Consider the following 17,575-nt stretch of genomic DNA (forward strand, 5'->3'; position numbering starts at 1 on the left):
CTGCAGAGGTGCACAACGGGCCAGGGCAGGGACGGTGGTGCTGCCATTGCTGGGCTGGGTTGAGGGAGGGTCAGGGAGGTGATTGGGAACCTTTGCTTGGCTGAACCATTCCTGGCACAGTGGTCTTTCACTTCTCCTTGTTCCTCTGTGTCTGTGCACGTCTTGGGCATTCCTGGGGAAATCATTCAGGCCATGCCCCAAGCAGGTGATTTTTGTTTGTCTCTGTTCCACACCTGCCGACTTCATTTGTTTAAGGGAATCACTCTTCCCATACTCAAAGCTGCACTGCAGTCACCCTTAGTCATTTAATGTTGTCACTGTTTTGGAGGTCACACTTTGCTCCAGGTGACACTTGAACTCAGTGGGGACAGGACATGTCCCTCTTAAGGGAGAATTCAGCCCTGTGGATTTAGGCTTCTTTTGTTTGTTTCTTTTGTTCTTTTTATTTTGATGATACTGATAAAGTGGGTTACTCTTACTGATGTAACAGAGCTCTTTTTTGCTGTACCTTTAACATTATTGTCTGTTGAAAATATTAGTGGCAGACAGCAGCTGTCATGTTTTCCACTTGGCTGTACAAAAGTCATTCCAAAGTACCCTGTGCTTGTAAAGGTTTTTGCTGTTTGTTTGTGTTAAAATAGGATGGACAGGATAAGGTCAGAGGCTTGTTTTGGGTTTGGGGTTTTTTTCCCATCAAATACCGAATGAAAGACAGTCACTGTATTTAAAATACAGCAAATGTTTTAAAAATGAAATTAGCTCTTTCCAGTTTATTCAGGTACTGCAGTATTTTACAGAAGTTACTGTCAGCCAGGCTCTCTGATCTGTATCCATGATGTTTGTTTCCTCCTCCGGACCATGAGGGAGTGGGATGAATGGGATCACCCGTTGCTGTGGGGTGTCTGGTGGGGATGGTGCTGTCCCTGACCCTCCCTTGCCTTGCAGATCCTGACAGAGGACAGGTGACCAGGCTGGAAGCCGAAGCCACCATCCCTCCAGTAGCTTCTCCCTCCCAGCCCATCCTCGTGGTGTCCTTGCAGGAAGAGCAGGACAAGTGCAAAGGTACGTTGGAGGTGTCAGCTGCAGAGGAATGTTTGGAGATAGAATAAAACTCCACTCATCCTTTCTCCAGTCTGATTTCAGTGCACAGCTTTAATCTGTTACCGCTGGCACAAGGCTGAGGAATTGTCAGGGGAGACCTGAGGGAGAAATTTGAGGCTGTTCTCTGCTTTCAGGGTTATTCCCCACCTGCTCCTCAGGCTGGGGTGGGCAGTGCAGCGGTGCAGCGTGATGTGAGCAGTGCGGGTAGGAGTGGCCAGGTGTGTCTGTGTGCAGCAGGAGGGTTGGAAGCAGTGTTCAGGGTTGCCTGGACAGGTTGGCTACAGGCTGATTACCCTTGCCTGAGCTCAGATTGTGCCTGGCTGGCCTGCAGTGGAACTGCAGCTGATCTGTGCTTGGGGTCCTGATGTGTTTTGCAATTTTGTGTTGTGCAGATAATGGCCCCTGCAAGCACCTGTGCAACATCGTGGAAGGAGATGCTGTGTGCTCCTGCATGGCTGGGTACACACTCATGGCTGACGGGGTTTCCTGTGAAGGTGAGAGCTTTGGGCTCTCCACAGAGCCATGGTTAAATGTTCGTGTACCCCACACCCCTGGGTGTTCCTCATTTTCAGAATTGGGAATTTCAGTGCCATCAGAGAGACCATTTGGCAGAAGGAGCCCCAGTTCTGCCTCACAGATACCTCCTGAAGCACAGCATGGCTGTTACCTGGCGAGGTGGAGGCAAGCCTAGGCTGGTGCTTTTTAACTCTGACATTGCAGGCTTTTTTTCAGTCCTCCTGGTTTCTCTTCCCACTCAGGTTCCTCCTCAGGCTCTGTGTGCACAGCTGTGGACACACAGCAGTCTCACTGGGAACCGGAGCAGCAAACAGGACACAGGCACCTTTGCTGTCCTGGGGCACCCTCAGAGCACAGCTCTGCCCTGGCATCTGCTCTGTTTGCTTCTACTTCCTCTTGCCTTGGAAACCTGAACCTCAGGGAGGCTTCACAGCTGAGGCACGATGTGCCATGGGGTCTGGGTCAGCTCCAGGTGTTCCTCTTGCTGCTGGAGCTCTGGCCTGCCCAGTGATGAGTGGTGAATTCCAAAGCTTCATCAGCACCATTCCCATTACAGAAATTTTAAATGGACGTTCTTGAGTGGTGACAAGGGATATGTTTGCCCAGGGAGGGTTTGGGGATCAGAAGCAATGCCCTGTGACATGCCTTAATTACAGATCTCTAAGGGAGCAGTGACAGTGAAATGCAAACAGGAGCTCCCAATGCTCAGAATTGTTCACAAATGATCCACATCACTCTTAATCTTAGATGTTATTGAATAACAAATCATTTTCATGAAATTCCAGACAGTCTGTGAAGAAAATGGGATTTTAATATCACCAGATGAAATATTCACAGTACGCTGCTTACTCAAGTGTGGTGGAAGCTAATTTGATTAATTAATGTCAGAATCAAAAGGGGCATTTCAAGGCAATCATTTTCCTACAGGAAATGAAAAAATTTGTATTTTTCAGTGGAAGCAGTGACTTTAAATGTTGGCAAGGGACATTTATAATCTCTGTTGAGTCAGGATCTGATGGTGAGGGTGGTGGTGCGCTGGAACAGGTTTCCTTCAAGGAGTGTGCAGTGTCTCTGTGTGAATGGCTGCCTGTTTTTAAGGATATTTCTTTCTGGAATGGTAAAAGTACAGGAGTGTGAGCATGGACTGAATGATTTCTGAGGGTTTATTCCAGCCCTGTTTTCAGTGTAACAATGCATGTATTACAGCCTGGTGCTGATGTGGGAGCTCCAGCACACTTCATCTCGGTATCCCCGGCGTGAAAGAAATGTTGTTTCATTTCAGGAACTGTTCTAATGGAGTTCTGTTTTTCCCTTTTGGCTGCCCTGTGCTGCTGTAGATTTGGATGAGTGCCTCACAGGTGCTCAAGCTTGTTCCAGCGGACAATTATGTGAGAACACACTGGGATCATTCTCCTGTGTCAGCCACAGTGGGATGTGTGCAGAGGGCTTTATTCTCAACAGGCATAGGAAATGTGTTGGTAAGACGAGAGGCACATGCAGTTCACCACAGCATCACAGCTCTCCATGCTCTGCAACACCTCCACACCATGCGTGCTCCAGGCTCTCTGGCCATCCCTGCATCTGACACCTCAGAGCCAGTCAGTACAAACACATGTGCACCATTTGCTCAGCCCTTCACCTCATGAGTTGTGTGCTGTTTGGCTTTTCCCCCAGCCATACATTCTCAGGATGCAGGTAGCCTTGCGCAGAAGCCCTGAGCCTGCGGGTGTGATGAGCACAGCGGCTCTGATGGCTGCAAACTGAGCTAAAGGATCAGAGCAGCTGATCTCTCTGCACAGTTCAACGCTGCCAAGTTCCAGACACCACCAAACAAAACTACAGAAATGCAGCTCAAGAATCTGCGTGAGTGCGGGCACTGGAAATGATACATTCCAAAGGGAGGGCATTTTAAAATTCACATGAGTTCTTTGTTGATTCTGGCATGAATTTCTTTGTGTAAAAATCAAGGATGTGTCATAATTCTGCTGGATCATCCCTGCTTTTAAACTTCATGTAAGAAACCAATCCATTTTTACAAGTGTATTTATGAGGATTTAATTTGCTTCCAGCAGCCAGGGCCTCAGCTTATGTGGAGTAGTTTCTTTTTTGGGTACTTTTCTAGAGGCTGGGTTAGGAGGCAGCAGCAGTGTTGCCTGGACAAATGGAGTACCTGGAGACCTCCAGTCATCCATGAAGGCATCAGTGCCCATGACTATAATGTCCTGTGTGAATGCAGTGCCTTCTTCCACCCCTGTCCTCCTCTCTATCTTTATAACACTGTTTTTCTGACCACCACACCTTTGGTTTTGTTCCTGTCTTTAAAGCTCAATGATCCCATCTGATTAATAAGAACTGTGTAGCATTTGGGCATGAGCAGTGGCATCTACAGTGTCAGAATCCAGAGAAAAACTGTGATTTATCACTTTTTGGGTGTTCCTTAAATTGTTGACATGGCTTTTTATTTCTTAGTTGTTATTATTATTTATTTTGAAATCAGAGGTACTGGTAAGAATGGAAAACTAATGGAATTATTTGGTTTCAATGAAATGGCTGACAGTACAGCACTGAAAGGAAGGAGGCCTTTATGAGACAGCTCAGCCTGAGCTGAGGCTGGTGCTGGAGGTGCCCAAGGTGTGCCCAGAGCCTGCTGCAGGCCCCACACTCCTGCATGGGAGCCTGGCAGCTCCAGGAATGGCCCCTCCTCAAACTCTGCTCCTGACTCTTGCCACTGAACACCCTGATGTTTTCCCTAGACTCTGCAGGAGGGATGTCCTTTTTCACGTCTCCCAGGAGTGTTCTGAAACTAAACCAGTGCCTGTGTGTTTGCAGCTTTGGCAGGAGCTGCTGTGGCATGTGCCATGTACTTCCTTTGATTCATGTTCTCCCTCTGTCCCAGGACATTAGAACAGTTTGCAGTTTTATTATGACTGATACCAGATAAACCTCAGGCACTGCTCATGGAAGCAAAGACACAACTCTGATCTGTGAAACCCTTCTCCCTCACTAAACACCAAACCTCTGTGTTCCTCTAATGCAGAGCAGTTTTTACAGGTATCCTTTTAAATAACCTAAAAAACTTTGGAAATTCTTGTCCCTTTTTTTGTGTGCTCCCTGCTCCCATCCAGCTCTGCTCCATGTGTTGTGCCAGGAGAACATTTGCCGTGTTTAACATTCTTTCCTACTTTTGTAGTCCAAGGGGAAAGCCACAGGCATACTGTGGTTTGTGTTTTGCTCACTGCCTAGTTCTCCTGGGGTATCCTTTTCCAGCCTAACAGCTTTTGTTCTCCACCTTGAGCTGTCCCAAACACCAGGAGAAAGCCTTTGGTAATTAGTTTGCAAATTCTTGTTGGTTTAGCAATGTTACCCTTTGCCTATTTTAGGGATTGGAGGAACAATCTTTTCCTTTAGTGAGAGGTAGAGGGATTATAATTCCAGGTGCATTCAGGAGCAGAAACCCAGGATTCCCAAAAGCCAGCCATGCACAGAGAGGAGTCACCAGCTGTTCAAACAGCTCTCACACAGCGCCTCTGTGTGTCTTTGGGAGCAGATACTGAAATGTCTTTGAATTGGAAGCTCCATGTTCTCCAGAGATAAGAGCCAGGCTGGGCATTGCTTTTCTGGTGACTTTCAGGCTAAGTCATTCGCACCACCCACTGCACACTGACAGATCTCCTCCTGTCTTTGCTACTCCCACCTCAGTTTCCCTCCTGACAGGGAGCAGGACATGGGCTCTTTATTCCTGGAGCCACAGGGTGGGTGGTCGCAAATTTACAAAGTGCCTGCATTGCACAGATGTGTCCCATAAAACAAACAGAGCTGAGGCGATTTCAAGAGAAAAAAATAACGAGAAACTGCAGATGCAGCACAAGAAAAATCTACATTTCACTTTTTTAATAGAAGGCGCATCAAAATGAGTTTTTGATGTCAAAGTGCATATTGAAATAAATTGCACTAGGTAAAATGTTGATGGCAGAAGTGCCAGCTCTTGGGTGCAGAAATGTGCTCAGGAATGGTGTGTGTGTTGCTGTTTGCAGCAACAGATCTGGGGAAAAAAAGAGTTATTACATGATTGCATTTCATTCTGGGTTTTGCTGCCATAAAGTGAGGAATGTTGCTGCCACACACACACAGACTGAGTAGATTCCTCAAAAATTAACTGTGTGACTTGTTTAAAGTATAGGACTGAGTTATTTTTCCTCTTTTTCCAGTTTTTTAAAGTAAATATCATCTTACCTTCTCTCACAGCCTTAATTGGGTTGGATGAATACCATAGCTGGTCCAGTGTTGGAATTAACTGTGTTTGAGATTGAAAACATAACTCCTGTTATTTATTCCTAGTGCTCTGTCAAGCATCTTACTGACTTGTGGAGCTGGCCTCCAGGACTGGAGGGAGACTGGCTATGGGCACTCCGGATTCTGCGGCAAATTTAGGAATTTGTTTAGAAAAATGAACAAAACCGGGCATGTTTGCATGATAAACTGTCCACAGGATTGTGGTGGGCTGTCAGCTGGCCTGATAGCGCAGCCAGAGATTCACGTCCTGACTCTGGACAGGCAGAGCAGAGCTTTGCAAGGCCATGGCTCAGAGTTTAAGCCTTGCAGCTCAGCCCAGCTCACAGTCAGGCTTTAGAGCCTGTCAGTGTCTCACATGCACAAAACTTCCATTGAAAGTAAGAATTCTGCATTCTAATCTGCCGTTTCCATCATTTTAACTTCCCCAAATGCTTTCCAGTCAGTTCTCCATATTTTTGCAAGTACTCAGTTTTGAAAATTGAATCAAAAATAGAGACAAAACATGAAATCGTATTAGATTTTTTTCCCCTCTGACATCACAGCCTTTATTTATGCCTGTTACTTAATATTCCACCTGCTGATCACATGGAATGCCTCCTACCCTCTTTGGTTCATATTTCAGACAAACATGCTTTCTCTTTAGATGTGGTGCTGGACTGACTCACGCTCATGAGCTGCAGTGTGATGCTGTCAGTGTGTTTATGTGACAGGTCTTTTTGGGGTTTGCAAGAATAGATAATCTCAGATCTGTGGTACAGCCAGCAGAAAGTCTTGCAGTGCTTTGGGTGCTGTTAAGTGGCCATCCATTGCTGGTTTTCTCTAAAATAAAATTTTTTTAAAAAAATCAAAATTATTAAAGAATTAAGTTTAAGTAGGCAAGAGGGATTTACCACAACATCTTGTATTCATCTCCCAGCATGTGAAGGGGTTTTGCTACCCCCACAGGATCACTTGTGAAAATGTTCCTCACTATTGGTGTCTATAAAAAATGCTCGCTCATGGTGAGAGACTTCTCCAGGGTCAAGCTGTTCAGGTATAAGCAGTTTATTATAAGGGTAAAGAGAGGGAGAGACCTGTGTCCGCCACCAGCCTCGGCGAACACGTGGTCCTGGGGGCAGGGGGGAGAGTTCAGTGAAAGAGGGAGAAAAGAGGTTAGAAAGCAGGGAAAACTAGAGAGGGGCAGGAGCAGGGAGAGGGATAAGAAGTAAGAGAGGGGTAGGAGTTAGGAGAGCTGAGAGCTGAGAGAGGGGTAAAGGGGTAAGAGGTGAGAGCTCAGAGGTGAGAGCTAAGAGAGTGAAGGTCTTGTTACAATACAATACATCTTTTTCTATAGTGAATATTCTAATTCCCAGTAACCAATCACTACAAGATACACCTACTAAAGAATTTACATACAGCCTCTGAGCATCCCCATATTAACATACAGTGTTGCATTTTAAACTCTAAAAGCTTTACAAGTTCTTTCCTTGCTTCTTGACCTTTGGACTTTCTATCAGCAGAAGGACATTGTTTTATCAGCCCGGATTCTCCTTTAGCTAGCTAGGCTATTGTTCTTTGGTTATATAGTAACCAGTATTCAGCTTCATGACTCAAAGCAGACTTTAATTTCTACTTCAGTTCTAGCCTTCATATTTTCAGAATCTTCTGCCAAACAATCACAATCATAAGGTTTCCCTGTTTCACCCTCCCCAACACCTCACTCTAATGAATAGAAACTGGGAAGGTGGGAAGGTGCATGGGCATTAGGGGGAGATAACCCTGTAGAAACTTTGGGCCAGGCAAGGACCTGCTCCTCGGTGGAGGAGCTCAGACTTTGTGTGGGACAGTAGAAAGAGATCCAGGTGATGGCCAGGACCTTGCTTTGGATCGACCAAGCATGTGGAGAGTAGCAATGGCAGAGAGAAAAAAAAAAAAAAGGAAAATAGGAATAAGTGAGAAGTGAAATGTAACCAATCTAATGCAGGTCTTGCAAAACTCAGTGCACATCAGCAGTTATCCAAGCCCACCAGGAACTGAAGTTTTTTGGTGCTCCTCCTCATTTCTTTGCTAGAAAACCAGCTGACATGTTTTTAGAGACAAAAATCTTCTCAAATTGCTTTTCCTGTTTTCGTGCTCCACAGGGGAAGTCATGCATCTGATGTACTTATCTGAGAATGAGGTTCTACAGCCAAAATGAAAATCTGATTTAAACAATACTTGCTTTATTGTGTAGTATGAAAACAGCTTCATGCACAGAGCAGCCAGAGGACTGGTAATGGTTCTGGTCACATTTGGCTTTTGTTAGCTCTAGCAATTCTTAGCTTTATATAGAACTGGGAATGTGTGAGGTTTTGTAGAGGTTGGCAAGAAAATTTCTCAGTCTCTGTCTCTTTTTGTTGCTTCAAAGTATTTGCTCATCAGGCTGTTCTAGCTTTCATTATTAACATAAGCAAAAGCTGAATCTGAGATAATTTCATCCAAGCCTATCAAAACGTATCATTTTAAAGGTGTTTCATATTCCATTCCGTAATTGTCCCCCTCTGCAATCTTGTGTTGAAGTGATTTTTAAAAAAGAACCTTTCCACTACTCCACCTGCTGAAATCAAATCTCTTTAAAGCTCGAAATACAAATTTACAGACCTGATTGGGCCATCAGGGTTCCTCTCCGTGAGTTCCTGCATATCCAGTCCGAAGATGCATTTCTTAGGGAACAGGTACCAGCATGATCCAGCTCAGCAGGCAGCCTGAGCTCCCATCCCTGGAGCAGTTCCACCCCAGCATCCCCTGTCAGCCTGGCCTGAGGCAGCAGGACTGCTCAGTGGCCTGGGCTGTGGAAGTCTGGTGAGGAGCATTGGGCATTAATCCCTTTCTCATTCACTTGTCCAGGAGTTCCCATCCCTTCACCACTGGCTGATCATCAATCCTCTGCCCACCCTTCCTTTCCTGAGTTCTGTCCATCCTGTCCCCGGTGCCTGAACCATCCCCATGGCATTTGGGAAAAGGGGAGGAGGAGGAAACACCCCTGTGATTTGTGTCTCTTCAGTCACTCCGTGCTAACCAAAGGCCCTGGACTAAAAACATCTTCCATCAGAGCACTGTACCTGTATTGGCTGTCTTTCATTTGAGCTTTCTGCTCCTTCCAAAAGAGCAGGAACAGGGAGATGCCCTGGCACACTGTGGCACTGATTTGTTCCCTCTTTCTCACAGACATCAATGAGTGTGTGACAGAGAGACACACCTGCCAGAGGAAAGAGCACTGTGTCAACACCATGGGCTCCTTCCGCTGTCTGCAGGAGCTGAGCTGCCAGCCCGGCCATGAGCTGAAGGACGGGGAGTGTGTGGGTAAGGAAAGTGTTCTTCAGCTCTTACACAGAGGGAAGGGAAGGGATTGCACAGCATTTTGGTGTTGCTGCTCTGTGATGCCAGCGCTGCAGCTAAAAAAGGCTGCTCATCATGGAAGTGTTGGGCTTTTCAGACTCCTCCTGCAGATTCACTCATTTGAAATGGTTTCCAGGCATAACTATAAATTACTTAGAGCATGGATGAAACCTTCTGAATTAGGATTTGCCATCTCCCTGATGGAGGAATCCCCCTTAGCTCCTCTGCCTGGCTCAGCTGATGCTGTTTGCTGGCGATTCCAGTGAAAATTCCCAGCCTGAATGGATCACGGGGCTGATAGTCCCATCCTTCCTGTTCAGCATCTCTTTCAGCATTTATTTGCATTTTACATTTACATGTAATCATTTGGAATGGTCACAGGGTTATGAAGTTATTCTTCATCCCCCCTGTCCTGGCCTCTGTAGGTGTCTAACAAAGAAGGGAACATCAATGCTCACAGCAGCACAGGAGTGTGCAGGGACACACATGCCCTGCCTTCATGGCAAAACTCAGTTACTTACGAGTTTTGCAGTTCCCTGATAGCTGGAGTAAGAGATGCCTAAGGAAAGAACTTAGCTTTTGACATGGAACATAAAGTTATAAAATAGATATTATCAGAAATCTCCCTTTATAAACAGCTGTCATAAATAAAGCTTGGTTTACTTGAAGAGGCTATTTTGTGAATGTCTTGTTCTGTTGTCTGATTCTGGAGCCTTTCTAACATTTATTACTAATCTACTTTACCCTCTAGTCTTGAAATCAGGTGCTAGAGGATTCTAATATTTACAAATTGTTTTACAGTAGTAGTAAAAAACTGCAGATATTTTGGTATTTGTGGGTTGTAAGAGATGCTGTAAATGAGGCAGTAAGGACCTGAATCAAATTTGCTGCAGGAGCTGACAAATCCTGAAGTGATGTCCAAGAGCACACACACTTAACTCTCAGGCTTTCCATTGGTAACACGTGTCTGTTGAAATAATACCTCCTAATTTCCTTTCTGGAGGTTACCTGGCCATGAAGGCTACTGAAAGGTAGAGCTGAACTAACCCCAGTTTGGTGTTTTGGTGTGATGAACAGACATCGATGAGTGCGAGAGAGGAACTCACAGCTGCAAAGTGAACTTTGTTTGTCAGAACACAGAGGGGTCATTCTACTGCGAGTCAAAGCAGCGCTGCATGGATGGGTTCCTGCAAGACCCTGAGGGGAACTGTGTGGGTAAGTGTGAGCAGCACGGGTCTGTGCCCTGTGCTGCAGCTCCTGGGCCTCTCAGGAGCTGTGCATTGACCCCTTGGATGTGGAGTTTTCCTCAAACACTGCTGTGAACTGAATGTCAACACTGATGTCCATTTAAAGATGCGAATATTTGCATGTCGAATATGGAACTATTCCCTTCATCAGCTTTATCTTTGTAGCACAAGAAATTGAAGAAAAATAAGTGACAGTTGGAAGAAAATAGACCAGAAGGGTTAAATAGCATCTCTCACTGCTCTATTCATTTTCTTCACCAGATATCAATGAATGCACATCTCTCCCTGAGCCCTGTAAGCCAGGATTCAACTGCATCAACACCGTGGGGTCCTACACATGCCAGAGGAACATGCTGAGCTGCAGCAGAGGGTATCACTCCAATGAGGAGGGCACACGCTGCGTCGGTGAGGGCAGGGTGGGGCTGGATGGGGTCTCTCTCAGGGGAAAAAATCTATTTAACTTCTAAAGAGATGTTTGGAATTACCTCCTGATTCCCAAATGTGTTTGAGGAATGGGAATTTGCTGTCCCTGCAGCTCTGGGATTTGTTTGTGCTGTGGGATCCTGATTTCTCATTGCTCCATGGAGTTTCTCTTGGTATGCTCAGCAACTGGTTTTGGCTGCAGATGGGATTCACTGGCTTCCACTCTGGAGGGAATGTGCTTTAGTTACGTTTGAAACTCATCGTGTCATTCAAGACCACAATTCCTCGGTGGTTTTTGTAGTACCACCCTGGAAGTGAACAGATCTGCAGCAAACGAGGAATGCTGGGTTTGGGGACTCAAAAGAGTAGCACCAAGTGGATGTTCTTTGTAGGGATGTTCTATGCATGATGTTCCCCATTACATCCACTTGTGAGAGTTTAGGATAACTTCTCACTGTGTGAAAAGAATTCTGAGGAGAATGAGTATATGAAATATTCGCATAGGCTGGCACACAGCTTGATCCTGATTTGTATTTGTTCCAGTGATATTTAGGGAGTTACTGACTCAGAATAGCAGAATCCAGCACTTGTTAGCATTTGACTGTAAATGCGCACGTGAGGTGACAAGGGCTAGGAAGCTCAGTCCCTGGTGCCCAAGGCAAGGCTGGATGGGTGTTCTCCAATTCCCTGTGTTCCAAGTTACATGAGATAGGAAATTTTAAAATGACAGCAGGGGAAACAAAGAAATGACAAAGCAGCGTTTTGCTTAGTGGTGATACCCCAGTGATCATTACTTACCTTACCCCGGAATAGAGGAAGGATGACACTTGAGGAAAATGTGCTTTATAGTGCTGTAGGTGGGTGGGAACTGTGTTGAGAGCCATTAGTTTGGTCATGGTTAGCAACTTGTAGTGCACACCAGTGGTACAGCTAGGCCCCATTTCCACAGATATTTTCTGCATTCGTCTTTTTCCTCTTCATTATTCTCTACCTCTCCTCATGGTTTTACTCCCAGGACTGTCCAGACCATGCATGGCCAGGGGAAAGGTAGAGAAGATTTGGAAGTAGCAGATTTGGAAGGAACAGTTCATGTGTGCGACTGTGAAATTGAAAAAGCTTTCAAATACTGAGTTTCGTAAGTTCAGGGCAAAGCAGGGCTGTGTTCTTAGCTCTCCTGTTACAGCCTGAGATATTTCAGTTCTTACAAAAAGAAGCTTCAAAATCCTGTCTCTCTGAGTTGTGTGCAGACACAGTTCTGCAGCTGCTTTTGATCAGTCCTTTCTCAGCCACGTCACCTGGGCTGGGCATGGTTGCACCACCTGGAGTGTGGTGACACTGAGGTTGTTTTTAGGGTGATCACCATGCCAGAGTCTCCCTGAATGCCATTTTCCCCACAAGGCAGGACTCAGCCCTGAGCAGCACAGCTGTCCTGGCTGCAGTGCCAGCAGCCTTTGCTCTGTGTGCCCTGCAAATGAGGGCAGGAGTGCAGTCCCCATCCCTGGACGCGGTCAGAAAATGTGTGGGTGTGGCACTTGTGGCTTAGTGGTGAACGTGGTGGTGCTGGATCAGCAGCTGGACTTGGTGATCTCCGAGGCCTTTTCCAGCCTTAATGATTCTGTGATTCTGTAATGGCTGGGGCAAGTTGCGTGACTAAATTTCAAATGGATGGTACAGAAAGAATCCAGTTTTTCACCCGAGTTGTTCCTAAAAGAAGGTGACAGTGTGTAAATCCATGAGTGAGAAGGAAATTGCCATTAATCCTCCAGCATCTCCGCTCTAGAGCACAGTGAGGTGACGCAATGGATTGTGATTCTGATGGCCCTCTGTCTCTGCTTGACACCAATGACAAGGCTGTTCAGGAGCAGGCATAAGAAGGCTTCTCTAGCTTGATTTTGGGAAAACATAATTGATGTTGATTAGTGATTTCTCTGTCTTTGCTGTGTGCACTCTGCTGGTCTGTGTTGTTTGGTGTTTTTTGAATGGCTTTTTTTAAGTAGGCAGAGAGCACAGAGAAGATAGAAGAAAAGCATATGGTCCTAATTTCCTCTCTCTGTGATAAAGACTAGTGTCTTTGAGACACTACAATAGCTAATTAGATTCCTGAATCAGATTTATTCACAGTAGTAAAAACATCATCTGCACGTGTTTCCTCAGCAGAACAACACTTTTAGGGTCATCTCCACTGTTTAGAGAATTCATCTGTCTTTAAAATGTTCCGATTTTCTGATTTAGCAAATGAGTTATTAAAAGCTGCCTCTTAGATTTAGCTGAAAACTGCTGTAAGTGTGAAATATGGCATAGTTCTGGTGGTGTAATGCCCTAGAACTAATTAAAGTCTGAATGCAGTGGAATACAGAACCTTGGAGAAACTAACAAAATGGTTGCACACACAAATTCATTACGAATAAAGTTACTACTTTACAAATTGTTATCTGCATTAGAGTCTCCCTTGGTTTTAGAGACCCCTGGTTAAAAGAAAATGAGGACTCAGTGTTCCAGCAGAAATCTCAGTTCTTGTCAGGAATTCCTGTGTAGTGAGGGGCATTCCCTGCCATCCCTGACCCTGGTGCCTGCAGGGTGCAGCCTCTCCAAGGCTGTTGATTGATGAAGAACTGCCCTCTGAAATGATTTAGTGATCAAATTCATGATTTCAAATAGTGCAGTATGGTGAATTTGAAGCCTTGGAGATCCATCCTAATGATTATTACATGAACAGGGATTTGGGTTGTAAAAGTAGTTGAAGATGTGAACAATAGGAGAAAAAGCAGGACCCGTTGTTTTAGGAAGTGGCAGAGCTTGGAATACTTGATGAAATACACAGTTCTGAGGGTTAATCAGACTTTTTTATGCTTCTTGTCACAGATGGTAAGAGGGATTTGTTAGATGCTGATGAGCTATTTAGTCATGTTGCAAGTCTTGTAAATCAGCCTGTATTGAAAACTCTCATCTTCCTCTGAGGATGTTTAAATGAGATTGGAAATGATGTGTGTGAGTGGAGAAGCAACTAATTTGTTGGTATTGGATTTTGGATGAGAGGCTGTGGGGAATATCAAAATGGGAGCTGATTGAGAAAAGAAAAAAGATCAACATTGGAAAAGAGCAAAAGGTAGACAGCAGGAGCAGACTGAGAGGGCAAGTGGAGATGAAAATAGCAGTTGCTTTAATTGACGGGATAAGCAGAATTTCTGACTGGTTCTTGTTTTGCTTTAAATGGCATGGTGTGACTCATGGAATGGCAGAACATCAGAATGAGGGGTTTTAAATGTCATGGTTTGATAAGAATTAAAGTGTGCTTACACTGAAATGCAAAATATACTGGGAGAGCCCTGTTGCAAGTCCAGTTACCATTTTCACTTTGAAGATAATTCCCTGCTTTTCCCAAGTTTCACTCAACTGCTTCTGAGAAGAGCACAGAGGGAGAAGCTGGTGATATTTTCCTGTCCAGTTTCTTACCCTGTTCAGTGCTGTTCAGTGGACCTTTTTGTGGCTCTTTGTAAACACTGGTTCTGAGCAAACTGTACTGAAGCAGCTTGCCCTGTCTGGCTCTGCAGATGTGGACGAGTGCCAGACTGGGGTGCACCGGTGTGGAGAGGGGCAGCTGTGCCACAACCTGCCTGGGGGCTATCGCTGTGACTGCAAGATGGGCTATCAGTACGACGCCTTCAGTCGCAGCTGCATCGGTATGTGGGGCATGGGAGGGGCTGGGAGCGCACACTGACTGAGCCCTGGGTCCCAAGGCAGTGTTCAGCACCACTGCAGTTCTGCAGTGCAGTGGGATCACCTCCAGAGCTGGGCTGTGCAGCACATCCAGAGCTCTGTCACTCCCAGCTGGGATGTGGGACCAGGCGCCCCTGGCTTGGTCTGACTGCAGGTTATCACTCAAGGCCATCTGCAGAGGACTTCCCTGTGGGTTATGCTTCTGCTGCTGTGGGAATTTGTCTGTCTGAAGGTTTCACCACTTTCCTCCCAAGAGCCATGACACAGGGCTTTGTCTTCTGTCCCTCCCATGCATCAGTTGGAGCTCAGAGTCAGTCAGCCCCAAACCCGAGGTTGCAGCACTTCACACTCTGCAAATCAATCTCTGACACTTTAAAAAATATCCTCCTGCACCTCGTTTGCTCGTGTCTCTCAGCTGATTGTGCATTTGCTTGTTGTGCTGGCAGACATAAACGAGTGCTGGAGTTACCCTGGGCGCCTGTGCCAGCACACGTGTGAGAACACCCCGGGCTCCTACCACTGCACCTGCTCCTCCGGCTTCCGCCTCTCCTACGATGGCAAACACTGTGAAGGTACCGGCCTTCTTCTCCAGGAAGAGAAAATTGCTGTGGGAATTAGGGGACTTTAGAGAAGGCATTGAGGTGAAATATAATAACAGTAACCTTTGTGTGCTCAAATTTGCAGACAGTCAAGCACTGGAATTGTCAGATGAGTGTCAAAAAGTTTCTCCTCTTTCTTCCTTTCCCCATGTACTTTTTGTTTTTCTTTCAGATGACAGAAAAGGAGAACAGAACAAAGTTAAAACAGAAAACCAAATTTTGATAAAGCTTGGTAGTGACAAAACTTACAAAAAAAGATTTTTAATTGAATGGAAAATTTTTGAGTTTTCCATGATTTTCTTATGGCAACAATTACGTATTTTAGTGAACTGAAACCTATAAAGTCTGAAACAAATGTCTGCATATGTGTGTGTTTCCACTGGCATATGGAGAAATGAAATTCAGGTGTAACAGACATGCTGAGGCTTCTTGGCATTCTGCCTAGGGGGCAGAAAAAATAGGGACCAATTAGACCTTCCTTAGTCACTCTGATGGGAAGGTAGAGGTTTTCAGGGGCTGGAAAAGGTGGAAGACAATGTGCTGAAGCACTGTGGCCATCTCTGTGGGTTTGTTTTTGGATGCAGATGTGAATGAATGTGATAACAGTCCCTGCACCCAGGAGTGTGCCAACGTTTATGGTTCATACCAGTGTTACTGCAGGCAAGGCTTCCAGCTGGCAGAAGATGGGCATTCCTGTAAAGGTAAGGTGCTACCTCACCAGGTCAGGGTGTGTGTTTGTTCTCTGTAGCTGGAAGAGCTCTCTGGCCCTCAGCAGCTCCTGATGCTGCAGGTGAGGCAGAGGATGGTTGTGAGGTACAGCTGCCACAGAGGCTTCAAAAGGTTACTCAGCTACTGGACAGTGCAGTTGAGTGAGTGGAGCATACCTGTGGGACCGCACAGCCAGGGAGGTGATTGTAATGGTTTCATGGGGCCAGAGCTTATGACAGAAGAAATAAGGTGGGAAGATACTCCTGTATTGCATCAATGAATTCACTGCTGAGTGAAGGTTTGCTCTGACTGCTGCTCATGGTGAATGAGGAGCAGAGTGATCAGAATGGAGAAAGGAAGGGTTTTGCCTCTTCAGCTGAAGTTACCTGCACTGACACACTCGAGAGTCTCTGTTTAAGAATGGTGAAGAAGCCAACACCCTTCCTAGCACAGGGAAGCCTGGCAAGAAATCCTAGAAAAATTCATTACTGAAAGGGTAGTGAGGCACAGGTTGCCCAGGGAGATTCCTCATCCCTGGAGTGTTCAAAGCCAGGTTCAGCCTGGTCTCATGGAAGGTGTCCCTGCCCATGGCAGGGGGTGGAATGAGTTTTAAGCTTCCTTCTGACCTAAACCAGTCTGTGATTCTATGATTCTCTCAATTACAGAGACACCAGACAGAGTGTTTCAAACTCAGATGTACCCCACCCTCATTATTCCTTCCCATGAATGTATACTATTTGTAGCCAGTGTTTCTGGGAGCAGACTTGTGTTCAGTATTTCAGAAAGCACCAGAGCAATGCCAGACCTCCATGGTTGCACTCACCTTTAGCAATATATTATAAACGTGTCAGGTGAGAGTCTCCTGGTGTCCTGCTGCCTCCCTTTGCAGATCTGTGTTTTGTTTGTTTTGTTTTGTTTGCTGGGGATGTGACTGTGTTCTTCCCACAGACATTGATGAGTGCACGCAGAGCGCTGGCATCCTCTGCACCTTCCGCTGTGTCAACGTCCCCGGCAGCTACCAGTGCGCCTGTCCCGAGCAGGGCTACACCATGGCAGCCAATGGCAGGACCTGCAGAGGTAACAGCACCTGAGGATTGGCTCATTCATACCCTTGGAATGAGCTCAGCCATTACATTTACTCAGTCAGGTCTCCATGTCTTGTATCAGTCACTGTTCAAAAGTCAGTCTTTGACAAAGTTGCCAAACATTGGTATCTGCAAAGTCAGTTTTCCTGTGCTAGAGGAAAGTGCTGTGGCAACTCAGCTGTCAGCATGAGCTAATTGCTTAAATGAATTCCCAAGGAGCCCACTTCATCCTTCAATCTGAGGCACTTGATTACTCACATGAGCTGTGTGTGCACCGTGGCACAGCACTCAAGGATAGGGAGTTTTTGAGGTGCCAGATGTAGAAATCTGTGCCTTCTTTATGAGTTACAGTTTTCTCCTCCAGAAAACTGGGAGATTAAATACTGGATCTGTAATTGGAATTTGGCCATCCAGCAGTGTCACCTAAGCTTAATCCTGCTGGCATTAATAAATGTTAGTGGAATGACAAGTACCCTCCCCTCACACACGCCTTTTCTTTAGAATTGTGGAGATGCCTTCTGGGAGTCTG

General features: G+C 45.8%; 1 protein-coding gene across 5 annotated transcripts in view; it reads left to right on the plus strand.

Moving 5' to 3' along the window:
• FBLN2 (fibulin 2) overlaps positions 1-17,575 on the plus strand; it is a 107,347-nt gene that overhangs the window by 85,639 nt on the left and 4,133 nt on the right. For 4 of the 5 annotated variants that reach the window (XM_058845273.1, XM_058845272.1, XM_058845270.1 and 1 more), the window contains 10 exons: positions 946-1,062; positions 1,494-1,595; positions 2,955-3,095; positions 9,097-9,231; positions 10,345-10,482; positions 10,776-10,919; positions 14,489-14,617; positions 15,101-15,226; positions 15,838-15,954; positions 16,910-17,038. In XM_058845273.1, the coding sequence (XP_058701256.1) occupies positions 946-1,062; positions 1,494-1,595; positions 2,955-3,095; positions 9,097-9,231; positions 10,345-10,482; positions 10,776-10,919; positions 14,489-14,617; positions 15,101-15,226; positions 15,838-15,954; positions 16,910-17,038 (1,278 nt within the window). The remainder of the gene's footprint in view (positions 1-945; positions 1,063-1,493; positions 1,596-2,954; positions 3,096-9,096; positions 9,232-10,344; positions 10,483-10,775; positions 10,920-14,488; positions 14,618-15,100; positions 15,227-15,837; positions 15,955-16,909; positions 17,039-17,575) is intronic. The other variant, XM_058845274.1, reaches the window with a different exon arrangement.

This window comes from Poecile atricapillus, chromosome 9 (assembly GCF_030490865.1).
Source record: "Poecile atricapillus isolate bPoeAtr1 chromosome 9, bPoeAtr1.hap1, whole genome shotgun sequence".
NCBI classification, from domain to species: Eukaryota; Metazoa; Chordata; class Aves; order Passeriformes; family Paridae; genus Poecile; species Poecile atricapillus.